Source organism: Cupressus sempervirens, chromosome 3, assembly GCF_028749045.1.
Source record: "Cupressus sempervirens isolate cs-2001-9-10 chromosome 3, ASM2874904v1, whole genome shotgun sequence".
NCBI lineage: Eukaryota > Viridiplantae > Streptophyta > Pinopsida > Cupressales > Cupressaceae > Cupressus > Cupressus sempervirens.
In genome coordinates, this window is record NC_143120.1 from 150,974,893 (window position 1) to 150,988,551 (window position 13,659).

Sequence of the window (13,659 nt, forward strand, 5' to 3'; positions counted from 1 at the left end):
GGGTCCTCAATGGTTAAGCACACTTTGCTTGCAACCCCATTTGCAAAGCCTTTAGCAAGTGTTGTGGCTTATCAACTAATAAGTAAGATATATTTTCTAGAGCAATTCAAATTGTGATACTATTGCTAGGATTCAAACTCACTTCCCATGTTTCACAAAAGTGGTTCACAAGAACCCATCTCTCATGAGATGAATACTTTCATTTGTGCTTGTTCTATGTAATATTGTTACATTGACATAAATTAAGACACTTTCACATGTACTTGTTCTAATATATGTATATTAGGATCTTGACTATGGATTTTGATTGTAGTTTGCCATTGCAAATTGAAGCAACATGACAAATTTAACATTAGTTAATTGAAGAAATACATGATTGCAAGAACTACTGATTTTTGAAAAACTTGGAATATACTACTCATTTCAATAAATTTACATCTTCCACCAAAGAATTATATGTATGTTAATATAGTTTGTATTTGAGCTATCTATCAAAATAATTCACAATATTACTTTTGTTAAAATGTAGGAAGGGCAAAAAAATTGCTTACAAGAGCCCCTTTTTGGAAACCTGAAAATGGATCTACTCAAACAACCGTAGTATATATAGAAGAAGAAATATATAGTACACCATTTATATTGAATAGTAATATTGTGGCAAAATTTGCTTTGCAACAGCCTTTATCATTAGCCAGTCATCTTGCCTTTCCTCTTATTTTTGTAACTTTTTTTATGCTCAAGCAGTTTAGCAGAAGCCCTTCTAACATTAGCTCCTGAATCATGAGTTTGAAATGTCTTCCTCATCGCAGTTTTTTTATCATTTACAACATTGAGACTCCTAATATTGGCAGGACCATTGGTGCTATTATGTGGATGCCCATCTGTACGAAGCCTTTTTGTCACCATGCTGCTATTATGGCTGATTCCATGCTTCCTCTTTCTTGGCATATGAGCACTAGATGACCTACACACCACCAGTACATAGAAATTGAATAAAAGTAACCCATCAATCAGCTCAATTTTCTCTCATGACAACCAAAATTGTATTAGCAGTTTAAAAAAAAATGATGAGTGCAGCTCTCTTAACAATCGTAGACGAATGTATTCCATCCTACAAAAAAGCCATGTTACCATATTTAGTTAACATGATAAAAATTTGGTTCACCTACGTATGACTTTTAAAAATCTGGGTATCTGCAGAGTACAACCCCCTAGGTGAGATTGATTTGTTCTTAATCAGTTCACACAGGTACCACCCTAGGCGAAAATGATTTTTTCTAATGACTTCACAGTCATAGCCTTTGTCAAGAAACACTCAACTGAAGAGATAATGTGTAAAATTACATGTGTTGCTTGGAAATCTTTTTTCATAACGTGATTTTTATCATGTTGGCTTTCATAAATATAACTTTTGAAAAGATGGGTATTTGTAGAGTACAAGCCCCCTCCCTAGGTGAGATTGAATCTTTTAATGAATTCATACAATAGTAGCCTTTGTCAAGAAACCTCATCTGAAGTGACAATGTGCAAAATAACATAACTTGCCTAGCAAAAATCTGGAACCACGTGGAATCTATTTTCATATTGTGTTTTTACCAAAAACTTTAAATTCCTCTGTTAAAGGGACTTGGAATAATCTCACAAAAGTTAAATAGAACAGAGCATGCAATAGAACATGAACATTCACCTTGAATAACTACAACAAAGGAAAATGAAACATGAGGACACAATATACTATGAATGTCAGGAATAACTTAAGAAAGAAAAACGGGACATAAGGATGCAAAATATTATGGATGTTGGGCAAGCCTTCAAGAAGAGAAATTAAGTTGGGAATAGCTTCATGAAATGAAAATGGAACACAGATGTTTGAAACAACTTCCACAAAAGAAAATGGAGCATGAGGACAGGATGGATTGTGTATGGTGGGAATAATTTAAATGAAGTAAAAAATGTTGATATGCAATTGCCAAATTCTTATGAATGTTGGGAATACCTTCAACAAAAGGAAATGAAACCTACATTCCACTGAGCTTTGGGGAAGATGATAGCAGCAGATCGTGGGACATGCTTCCGATACAGGGGTACTTTTGGGCCATTTGGGGGTGAAGGAGGGGGATAGCTTTTAAAAAAAGCATATACCAGTTTCCACAATTGTATATCATTGTTGAACAGTATTGCATTGAAAAGTAACCTACTGACTCATTCTTGTCCCCAATTGTTTCAAGTGTGTATCTTCTTTTGCAACTGAGTTTCATAATCAATTTGAAGCAGTGTCAAATGCAAGTTCAGTGAAGCAGCTGCCAAAAGACTCTGTCAACTTGCAGGGTACTTCAAAAATCTGCCCCTGCATACCTGGTAGGGAAACAGGGGTACCAGCCCAGAGAACGCGTCCCTATGGAGACCAGAATGAAACACAACACAAAAGATTATGAATGTTGGGAATCGCCAATTTTTTAAGGTTGCATGCATTTGCATGTGCATTTTGTTACTTGCATGTACTGTTTTACCATGCCAAGTATCATGTTTTACAGCATGATGGTTTCTCTAAAAATTTTACGATGGGTTTTCGTAATTTTTTCCCTTGAAAAAATTTCTGATGGGTTTTCATAATTTTTTCCCTTCAAAAAATTCTAATGGGTTTTCATTATTTTTCCCTTTAAATTTTTTTATGGGTATTCATACTTTTTTCCCTTCAAAAATTTTCATAATTTTTTCCCTTAAAAATTATTTGATAGGTTTTTAATAAATTTTTCCCTATAAAAATATTATGGTTCTATAATTTGCAAAGTTGCGTGGTATTTCCTTTGTGGGTTTATATTTTTCAACTCAAAAATTATTTGGTGGGGTTTATAATTTTTTCCTCAAATTATTTGTTGGGTTTTACAAATTCTCCTCAAAAACAGTGTAACACTGGTTGAGGGATGTTGAGACGAGTTCTAGGATGGGAATAAAGGGCCTCAATTTGGGGACAATGAGGGAACGACGAGGGTATGACAACATGAGGGCAGTAGGTTGGGAGGACATGGGTGTTGCATACTATACATATGGCACATGAAATAATAGTTATGAAATGATGTTTCAGCATAGCATACCAAATTAACATACTCGCACAACAAAATTGCAACATGAACTAGATTTATTGAACATTAAACATAGTAATATGTTATATACCCAGTAGTAACATTCGTAAATCAAGATTCAAATAGAAATTGAAATTACCAGCAAATAGAATTTATATTAGTTCTATCAAATATCAATTATATCATAATGAAAAAGATGATTACAATGAGTAGCATCGTGCATGATATGAATCATGATCAATATCGAAATGAGTACAACATCATGTCAAAATGACAAAATTAGTGATGGGAAGCCTCTAATCATTCCCCGAGTCAAAGTCCTCATCACTAGAACTACTGGACTCTTCACACTCAAGCTCCTCAAAAGGAACACCAACCATCTTGACATCGTGCTGCTAGGCTCTATTTTTACATCTGTGACTTGCAATCTACAATATGCAAGACACTGTGTACAACAACTAGCTTCTTCCCACTTTTTGAGGTAAATTTGTTCCTCAACACAATGGATGAAGCACCCAAGAACCCAATCACCCAGGTTCACCTGATGCCCCCAAACACCAAAGTCGAAGCGACAGTGGGTGCAACGACTCTTGGGCGGTAGTGGGGGTACTTGCGCACTTGAAGTACCCATCTTGGGGACATCCTCCCATTCGGTAATCTTAGGTCTTGGTCTAGGTGCATGTACGTAGGTTTCATTGCTCAAAAGCAAATTTTTGTATTCTATTATCTGTTTGGATTCTGTTTGGCTTTGATTGATTTTTCACCTCAAAAATCATGTTGGGTTTTGACAAATTTTATACCTCAAAAATTGTGTTATGTTTTCTTCAATTTTTCTCCTAAAAAGTCATGGCTCTTTGTAGTATGTTTTGGGGCATCATGCTCATCCACAAAGTTTGGAGAGTTCGTCGATTTTTCTTCAAAATCATGCTAGTTGTTCTCAAAGTTTGTTTTTGTCTCCAAGGAAGAGTAGTTTCATCATCCAAACATCAAGTTGGATTATTTTTTCATGATTTCTAGTTAGATGCTTTGCTGATCCTGGAAGGGTTAGTGGCTGACTCATCTCAATGGAAAAGTCAATGGCAAGCTCTTTTCTCTTTTTGCAAAGCTTTCTGAAGAAGGGGGCACCCTTCTTTGTTCTTCTATAGGCAGATTTTGGCTTATTGGTAACTAACAATTTCACAAATCCAGGGATGGTCTCAACAGTAACAAATATTTTGAGAAATTTATGACCAAAAGATGACAGTTAGACAATGACCATTAAGGGAGGGTATTAGAATATTTTAATGTTTCTTTAATGGTCATTTTAATTAGTCCTTAGTTTATTAAGTAGTTTCTATTTCCCTCTTTAGTTCGCGATTATTTCTTTAGAAACGTCATTTTCGCAAATCTATATGAGGTTTTATCTCCTTTGTTTAATACAACTACAACAACATCGATTTACCATAACAAAAGTTCTGAAACAACGTCATGCTTAAAGACCCAAGCATTTTGTTGAAGACTTTAGTAACAAAGAGCCTAACCCAATCAATGATTTATGGTGATGATATTTCCTAATGAGTCATTCAATCATTGTTTGAATTTATGATGGTCCCAAAAGGGAGGTTAAGAATTTTAAGATTTCACCATATTTTTGCAAACTTATGTAGAGGAAAAAGGAATCCCCTTGAGGGTTGGAGGCACACAGAAGGAGATCTTCTATTAGATTTTTTTTGTAATATACATCCCAATCACATTCTACAGAGCAGTTGATTTTATTATTATGATTATCTATGAAACAAAGAAATTCATGTGGTTGGTTTGAAAGTAATGCACAACTCTAGAAAATTAAACAAAAAAGATTGGGTCCATATCAAAATTTGGAAAAGATTGAAAGTCATTTCCTAAACCCTGATACAGGAGGTCCATCTCATAAATAGATAGAAATGTGCAGCTGAATTTTCTTCATTGCAATAGGAATTTGAACAAGAAGAGCAGATGTGTCAATTTTTCAGGCACATCATTCCTACAAGATATATAAGCACTGACAAAAAAGAGAGCCATAAATGATCACAGAACCAATCCACATATAGTCATCAAATTGTGTAATTGAGGCATGGTAGTCATAGAAAAAATTGGTTCTTTGCCGCAAATAAGAATGATGGAGCTATGGAAGGGAGATAAAAGGTGCGATTGGACACCAATTGCAAGAAACACAACTAAATACAAACAGGCTTTGACAACTACAATAAACCTTATTGGCATGGACGTGCCTTTAGCGTATTTGCATAGGAGCTATTTGCCTTGATCTTTTCTTTTCTCTCTGGGGATGTCCTTGTAGGAAAAAGAAGATTGATATCAGATTTAGAGAGAGTTTGACACTTTAGATGTAACTTTGGGCGAGGAGCTCATAAGATTGATATCAAATTTAGAGGGAGTCTGATAGTTTATCTTAAGCAATCTTGGATGAAAAGATCAACAGATTGATATCTGCTTAATGAGGTCTCCTCTGTGAGAGAAGTTCGAGGTGAAATCCCTTGTTTCCACCCTCTACATTGAGGCATGGTGGACGCCATGTGAGTTACTACATGACTTTGTGGTTACTATTGTAAGGTGATGATCTTACAATAGTCTAACATTCTATCATGATGGATATCATATGGTCAATGTCTACACAGATCATGATAGATTATATCTTGCATGGTGGATTAATTTCCTTAAACAGACCATGAATAGAATGTTCCTATGGTAAGTATAGCTTATGGTCATTTTGAGTACTTGGTGAATATCATACGACTTGATATTCTGAGGCCATTACTCCCAATATCATGAGGTGATATCTAATGGTGAATATCTTTTGACCAAGGATATTCTTAAACATGTCATTCTTGATATTACTCTGAGGTAATACCATATCATGTGTTTATCCTCCATAATAAAGAGGGAGTGTTGATGTTTTGTAGCTTCAATCGGATAAATCCCATGAGACTAACCCAAAGATATATATCCAAAATACTATTAGGAGAAATTAATATAATAATGATTCAAAGATATTATATGTGTTGATGCGAGTTTTGTATCACTTACATAACATATTAGCAATTGAACATTTGATACAGAGTATCAAACATACAATTCCTCTCTTGAAAAGTTATTGCTCATGGGATATGAGAATAACTACAATGTTCCTTACTCTTGTGGATACTCGCTCAGTTTTATCGATGTGATTTGCTGGTAATCACGTAGGCGGCCTTACGCTATTCATTCAAGGATGACTTGGACTTTGGTGGGATGAAGGCAATGGTGGTTCAGTTTGTGAAATGTGCAAGTGGCAAATAATGTTGATGATGGTGGTCATGAAGGATGTGTCCGCCAGTGATGATGTTGATAGGAAAGCGATGGTTGTGGAAGGTGAATGGATGTGCTCTAATATTTAACTTACTCCTCTAACTTGCTTCTCTAAGCTTCGACTACCCAGCTACTCACTATTCCACTCCTACTCCTATGAATGGAAGGTTAGCAAATGGACGAGGATCGAACCTAATGAGAGTTGACCATCGGCCTCACTTCCACAGGTGCGATGATTCAAAGGAATAATAAACTACTTTACCACACAAGGCTTCCCAACCAGCCACTAGGATGCTAGTGGTCTAGTACTGATCCCTATCAAACATCTACTAATGCTACCATGCAACTATCCATCTAATTTACTCTTGCTTAAACAACTTGAAATGAAATTTGCTTCAACAACTTGAAAATAAATCTAACTATGTGGAAGTAGAAAACATGCAATAATACCCAATGTTCTTCATCAACATGCAAATCGCAACAATGAAGAAGAGAGCAATTTTGGTATTATCTTCACAACAATTTCTCCAACATTTTACAAATGAGAGCAAATGGCCTTTTATAGGGGCCAAAAATACAATGGACGGTGGAGATTAAAACAAGATCAATGCTCTAGATTGGATCCTCAAAGCCCTAATTAAGATTGGCACCCCACCGGCTAATGAGAAGCTGCCACCTCATCAATGGACCAATGGAAAAAGTGCAAAAATTGGCAACCAATGAGAAGGCACCAAAATGGTGGCCAATTAGAAATAGACACCTGTCGTATTTTAGAAAGGGAAATTGCCACTTGGGCTTACATCAAATGATCTTCTAATATAAATCTTCCCTTTTTTTTCATTTTCTTAGCTAAGGCAATGAACTTAGCTAGCCTTTCGTTAACTTCTTCCATAGGAGGACAAGGTGTGTGCTTCGTCCCGAGTTCCACTGATTTCACCACGCTGCTTGCTGCTTGTAGTATCCTTTCATGATCCTTCTCATATTCTTTTGCAAATCCAATAAAAGCATTGAGAGACGAAAGGGTGCCCAAATGCTTCTTCTTGATGGCAACCTTTTCTAGCTCATCCAACCTCGATCCAAAATCTGTCTCATTGATATCCTCTTTGCCAAGGGGGGATTGTCCTTCCTTCAGTCTTTCCCTCATCCGTATCATGTCCACTGTACCAATATTGGTGTCGGTTATTCTCTTCAATTTTGAGAAGAAGGGTTTTTGGGCATCATATCCTCTTTATCATATCGCCCTATTATGGGATGGTAGAGTGGTGGACCAGAAGGCAAGTAGAACCAAGGGAAGCAATCTTAAGACTAGAATGAAAGAAGGATGTCAACTTAAGGACCCCTTGCAACTCTAGATGATGAAAATTCACATTAACCAATAATCTTACAACGACTTTTCGAAATTAGAACTTGACCTTAACAACTTCAAATCCCTTGCAAATCAGAAATTTATCATGCAATTCACCTCTAAATAAAATTACCCATCTTAAGGCAAAAATTGCAGCCTCTTGCAAAAATAAGAATTTTATCTTCCACAAATTTCGGCTCCCACAAAATTCGGCCCCCACAAATTTCGACTTCCACAAAATTCGGCCTCCACAAATTTCGCCCTCCACAAAATTCGCCAAGCAAGAAGAGTGCAGATCTACTCTTGCAAAATTGCCAACGCCTTGAGAAGTGAGAAGTGAAGAAGAAATGGGAGAGAGGCCTCCTCTTATACCCAACTTTCTTACTCTCTCCAAGCTAGCCGACTTGGACCCTGGGAGAAAGAAAAACAAATAATTAATGCAAAATTATGGCCCACAATTAAATACTTGATTAAAATTAATTTTGCCATGATGAAAATTAACTTTTTAAATTGCCATTTGGACCAAAATTGCAAAAAGAAAATAAATAATGGCTTAGAGGTGTTAAATATTTCCATTTAATGAAGATTTAGTAATTAATACGTCATTAAAATTGGATTTTGGCTAACCAAAAGCCATTTTTCAATATTAAATTACCAATTTCATTAAAGGCAAAAAGGTTTTCAAGGCAATTTAATCCATTTAAAGCCAAATTTTGTAATTTAAATCCCAATCGATTTAGCTAAGCAATTTTAGCATTTTAACACAAATAAAATTATTTCTCTAGAGCCTAAAAATTGATTTTGCAATTTGACTTCACCATCACAAAAATTAATCTTTTTCACCAAAAATAATCAAGATTTTCTAAAAGACCAAATATAACAAAATTTTCATTTTTTGAAAATTATCCAAATTTTCAAAAGAAAATGTTTAAGTACAAAATTCATAATTTTATCTTGCCAAGTGTTGCTTTTTAAAATTTGTTCGGCCTAACGATAGAATTGGTGGCTTTGGAAAAATCAAGTGGAACCAGGTGAAAATAAATAACTCTCTCCCCACTGGTCCTGAAGGTGTCCAAGGCTCAAAAATTTCAAAAAATCGAAAAATTTGTTGGACAATCCAAAAATTCGCCAAGGCAAAAAAAAGGAGGTGGTCCCCAAAATTTTTGGGGCGATGGTGTGAAAACCTCACAACATCTACCATCAACCCAAAGAAATGTTCCTGAATATTTCAAGAAATAAGTAACTCAGAACAAAAATCTCAGGATGGCCTATCCACAAATCTACTTAAGGATGAGCACTCAAAAGAGAAAGGACTCTCAAGTTGGAACCTAAGCACTCTGACCATAAGTTACTCATGTGTGTGCAAATGATTTATTCCCCGCTCAACAAGAACTTGATAATCTCTCAGATCCATTAGACTTAGTTATTATAATATCCTTACTTTAAAAGCAACCTGGATAGAGCCCTGCTGCCAGTCAGGCATCTATAGCCCCGACAGAGTTATCGCTGTGGCACCACAATCATAGTTCTACCTTTAGTGATTATTTTTATAGCACTGGTAGAGATGATTGCACACCCTTGAACCAAATTTCATCTTTATCTTCACTTCGAGACTGCTTTTTCTCTTTTCTCATGATATTTTCTCTTTTTTCTTTTTCTTCTCAATCTTTTGTTTCGTTCGCAGGCAATGAAGCTTGCGGAGGGTTTGGAAGACCACAGTGGCGATGAAGTAGGTGTATGATTTTACTAAGCCCAATTTCACTTTGAAACATCAAGAACTCAGAGCAATTAAGTCTGAGTAAAATGTTGTAACCATGCCAGAGATAACTCAAGAACCTCTATCGAGTTAAACCCAAATTTAGTACAAGTCCTACCATAGACCAACGACTAAGCACATCCTTAAATGTCTGAACCTTGCTAGATGTATTTGAGAAATGAACAAGACGGATTCTGTTTTGTCATCAAATATGTAAAATCTATGCACCTTGCCCACGAGTAATAACACGGACCCCCCTTTGCACTTGCAAAGGCCCAAAACCAAAACTGCTCCAACTAAGGGAAGAGTAAAAGATCTCAAGTCAAATGAACTGATACAAATCAAACTCGAGCTCCCTCACAACACCTAAACCAAGCAACTGAAAGAAAACTACTCTAAAAAACTAAAAAGAAAATTACTCTAAACAACTAAAAGGGAAACTACTCTAAAACCTTGGGCCAAATGGTCCAAAACAAACTCTACTCTAAAGAACTCAAAGCAAACTAAACTACTAACTGAAAGTAAACCTAAACCACTCTCCTGAACCAAATGGTCCAAGACAAACCTACCCTAACTATGTACAAGACTCTAAAGGGACAACACTAACCAATCTAATATATATACTAGATCTAACATCGTTTCTCAAGATATTCAAAAGTAATAAGGTTTGGGTGATAGTTCTCAATCTCGCAAACTCATCCTTGTACTCTGAAAAAAATTTGGTCACCTCAAACTCAAACTTTAGATGTAATGACCCTTACTATAAAGGCCACTGTAACCCTCAAACTGGACTTAGGAATTTTGTCAAACAGTTGGCATGTAACCGAATAAGGCTGCAATATTACTAATTGTTGTACAACGAAACCTCAATATATGATGCCAATAATGTATGAACAACAATTCCAGATTATAACACTACCAATCTAAGAGATAGATGACAATATGAAACTCAAATATGAAGTCCAATGCAATTCTGATTTTATGACAGCAAATAGAACTGATTACAATGAGAGACTGTCACAACTATGCACTTCTAATACATCAAGCTCTTGACAATGCAATGTTATGACATGAACAATAACCCAGTTCAGATTTGGAATCCAAATGATGAAACTTTTACAACAGTTATTAATGACTGGAAATAACTATTTATGCAATGACAGTGCTGACTGTTCCATGCAATATTTTGGCAATCAAAACTTCAGTTTGTGCACCTGGATTAGCTCCAATTTTGCCGGATATGAATGCTGAATTAATGCCACACGAAGACCTCACAATCTGCCCCAAACCGACTCACAAAATTGCTGCTGCTGCCCAACTGACAGGGCCGTACAACTACGGCCCAGTACGGCTGCTAGATAAAAATATTGCAGCGTTTTTTTTGTCACTCCAAAAGCAATAAATCTGGGCGCCTAGGGTTGCTGAATAACCCCCTAAAATATGAAATTCATCCGTCAAGCCAATTAGGAGTTATGAGCAAAAACGTGGGTCCAAACCCTGGACTGGCAGTCTGAAAATAATGCACAACTGTGTCTTCAAACCCTGTTAATCAATCCACAAATGCTAGGGCACAACTGAAACCCTTATTCCAACCAAAGTAAACCCTTATAACTGAATCTCAATGAAGTCCAAATGAGATGGCTGAATTACCAACTCCTCAAATGCAACAATTCAGGTGATATTTTACACCCTCAAAGTCGCCAATCCAAGGGAGTGATTCGTTCCCAAAGATCAAATAATAATTTGCAGACCCAAGAGACTACAAATTTGCTCCACAATGGAAGAAGTAGAAGAAATCTCAAATCCAAGCATGTCCAAAATGAGAGGCCCAACCCTCTATTTATTCACTTTTCTAAGAAGTTGCTAGAACTTCTAGAAACATCCTTTATAAAATCTCATTATAATGCACTTTTTATAATAAAGTAATTTTATAAAATAAAAAGTGCAACCCAACTTAAAATTATAACATGTAGGCCCCAATAACACATAATAATAAAATATAACCTCTTAACACTTCTTCAAGAGCAAGATATGACCCTCTGATCCGCAGAATTGACTCTCTCTCCACACCATTTGCCTACGAGAGTCTGGAATAGGCAAAATCCATGATCAATGTCATGTCGAACTAAAGAGGGGACATTACAGTCCGCCCCTCCTGAAATTGCTTGGCCTCAAGCAATCTCAACGCCGGGTGCTGCAAAATAGCTTCCCACTCCCAAGTAGCATCCTCAACAGGTAGATCTTTCCACTTAACCAAGTATTCTCTGATCACTCTTCTGCGAAGCTGCTTTTCTCTGCTCTCCAGGATGGATTCTGGCACTAAAATCAATTTTCCCTCATCGTCTAAAGGAGGTAATACTGCGGAAGGCACCACATTCTGACCCAACGCCTTTTTGAGGCGGGACACATGAAACACATTGTGCACCCTGCTGTCTGCCGGAAGCTCCAACTCATAAGCCACCTCACCAATTCGCCTAATAACCCTGAATGGTCCGTAATAGCGTGGCTTGAGTTTCTCTGCACCACTCTTCTTAAGAGTAAATTGCTTGTATGGCTGCAACATGAGGTAAACCATATCATCCACCTCAAAACTACGCTCAGTCCTTTTCTGGTCTGCATACTGCTTCTGCTGGTTTTGAGCTCTCGCAATATTATCTTTGAGAGTAGCAACTATATCCTTACTCTCCTATAATAATTCTCCTGCACTGGGTACCCGGCTGTCGCCCAACAACAAATCCAAGAAACTAGGTGCTTCATAACCGTAAAGTGCCATGAAGGGTGTCATCTGTATAGTGATGTGATATGTAGTATTGTAACAATACTCGCAGAGATATATCCATCTGACCCAAGCTTGCTGTTGAGCTGCCACATAATTCCTTAAATACCCTTCCACCCATTTGTTCACAATCTCCGTTTGACCATCGGTTTGTGGGTGATAGCTAGTGCTGGGTGTAAGCTCCGTGCCACATAACCGGAATACCTCTTGCCAAAAATGACTCATGAAACGACTATCCCTGTCACTCACAATGTTCCGAGGCAATCCGTGCAATCTGAAAACCTCCCGAAAGAAAACCTCTGCCACCTGAGCTGCTGAGTGGGTAGTGGTGATAGGAAAGAAATGAGCATATTTTGTTAATCTATCTACCACCACATAAATACAATCCCGTCCTTGTACCTTGGGCAAACCTATGATAAAGTCCATGGAGATGAACTCCCACTTCCTGTCAAGGATCGGAAGTGGCTGTAGGAACCCTGTCGGATAGGTGTGTTCTTATTTGTTTTGCTGGCAAACAAGAAACTCTCGAACGTACTGCAAAACATCAGCTTTCAGCCCCTTCCAAGTGAATCGCTCTCGAACTGACCTGTAAGTCTTGAAGTACCCGGGATGGCCTGCTGTCGGTGAGTCGTGAAATGCTCTCAAAATCAGTTGCTTAACCTTCGATCCTGGGACTAGGTAAATCCTGTTCTTGTAAATGATTAAATCATCTACAAGTGTGTATCTGGTATCAATCACTGTTCCCTCCACTATATCGGAGGCCCATGTATCCTTGGCATACTCTGCTATAATCAAGTGTCGCCAATCCTCTGATATCTGAACCATAAGAGTGACGTGTGGCCTTCGAGAAAGAGCATCTGCAACAACATTCTGAGTTCCCTTGACATATGAGATGTCAAAATCATATGCCTGCAACTTACTTACCCACTTTTGCTGGCGATCATTCAAGTCCTGCTGTCCCAAGAAATGCCTCAAACTGTTATGATCAGTTTTAATACAAAACTTGCTACCCACAAGATATTGTCTGAACTTGGCCAAAGCATGCATGATGGCCAACATCTCCTTATCATATATACTGAATGAACGCTCGGGGCCTCTGAGCTTCCTGCTCTCATAAGCTATGGGGTCCTTATTCTGCATAAGTACATCACCTACTCCCTCTCCAGATGCATCACATTGAAGCTCAAATGGCTTCGTGAAATCAGGTAATGCTAGAACTGGGCACGTAGTCATTATCTCCTTAAATCTCATAAAACAGTCCTGTGCCTTCTGAGTCCACACAAATTCCCCTTTTTTCAGTAGATCTGTCATGGGAGCTGCATGTCGTGAGTAGCCACTGACAAACCTGTGATAGAAACCACATAAACCAAGGAAC

The 13,659-nt window shown here is 37.4% G+C and overlaps 1 protein-coding gene across 2 annotated transcripts in view; it reads right to left on the minus strand.

Moving 5' to 3' along the window:
- Positions 1 to 584: 584 nt before the first annotated feature.
- Positions 585 to 13,659, minus strand: part of LOC149565205 (uncharacterized) — a 321,656-nt gene continuing 308,581 nt past the window's right edge. For both annotated transcript variants that reach the window (XR_016362018.1, XM_089818752.1), the window contains exon 18: positions 585 to 964. Coding sequence is in view for 1 of the 2 variants with exons in the window: in XM_089818752.1 (XP_089674878.1) it covers positions 688 to 964 (277 nt within the window). In the remaining variant the exon portion in view is untranslated. The remainder of the gene's footprint in view (positions 965 to 13,659) is intronic.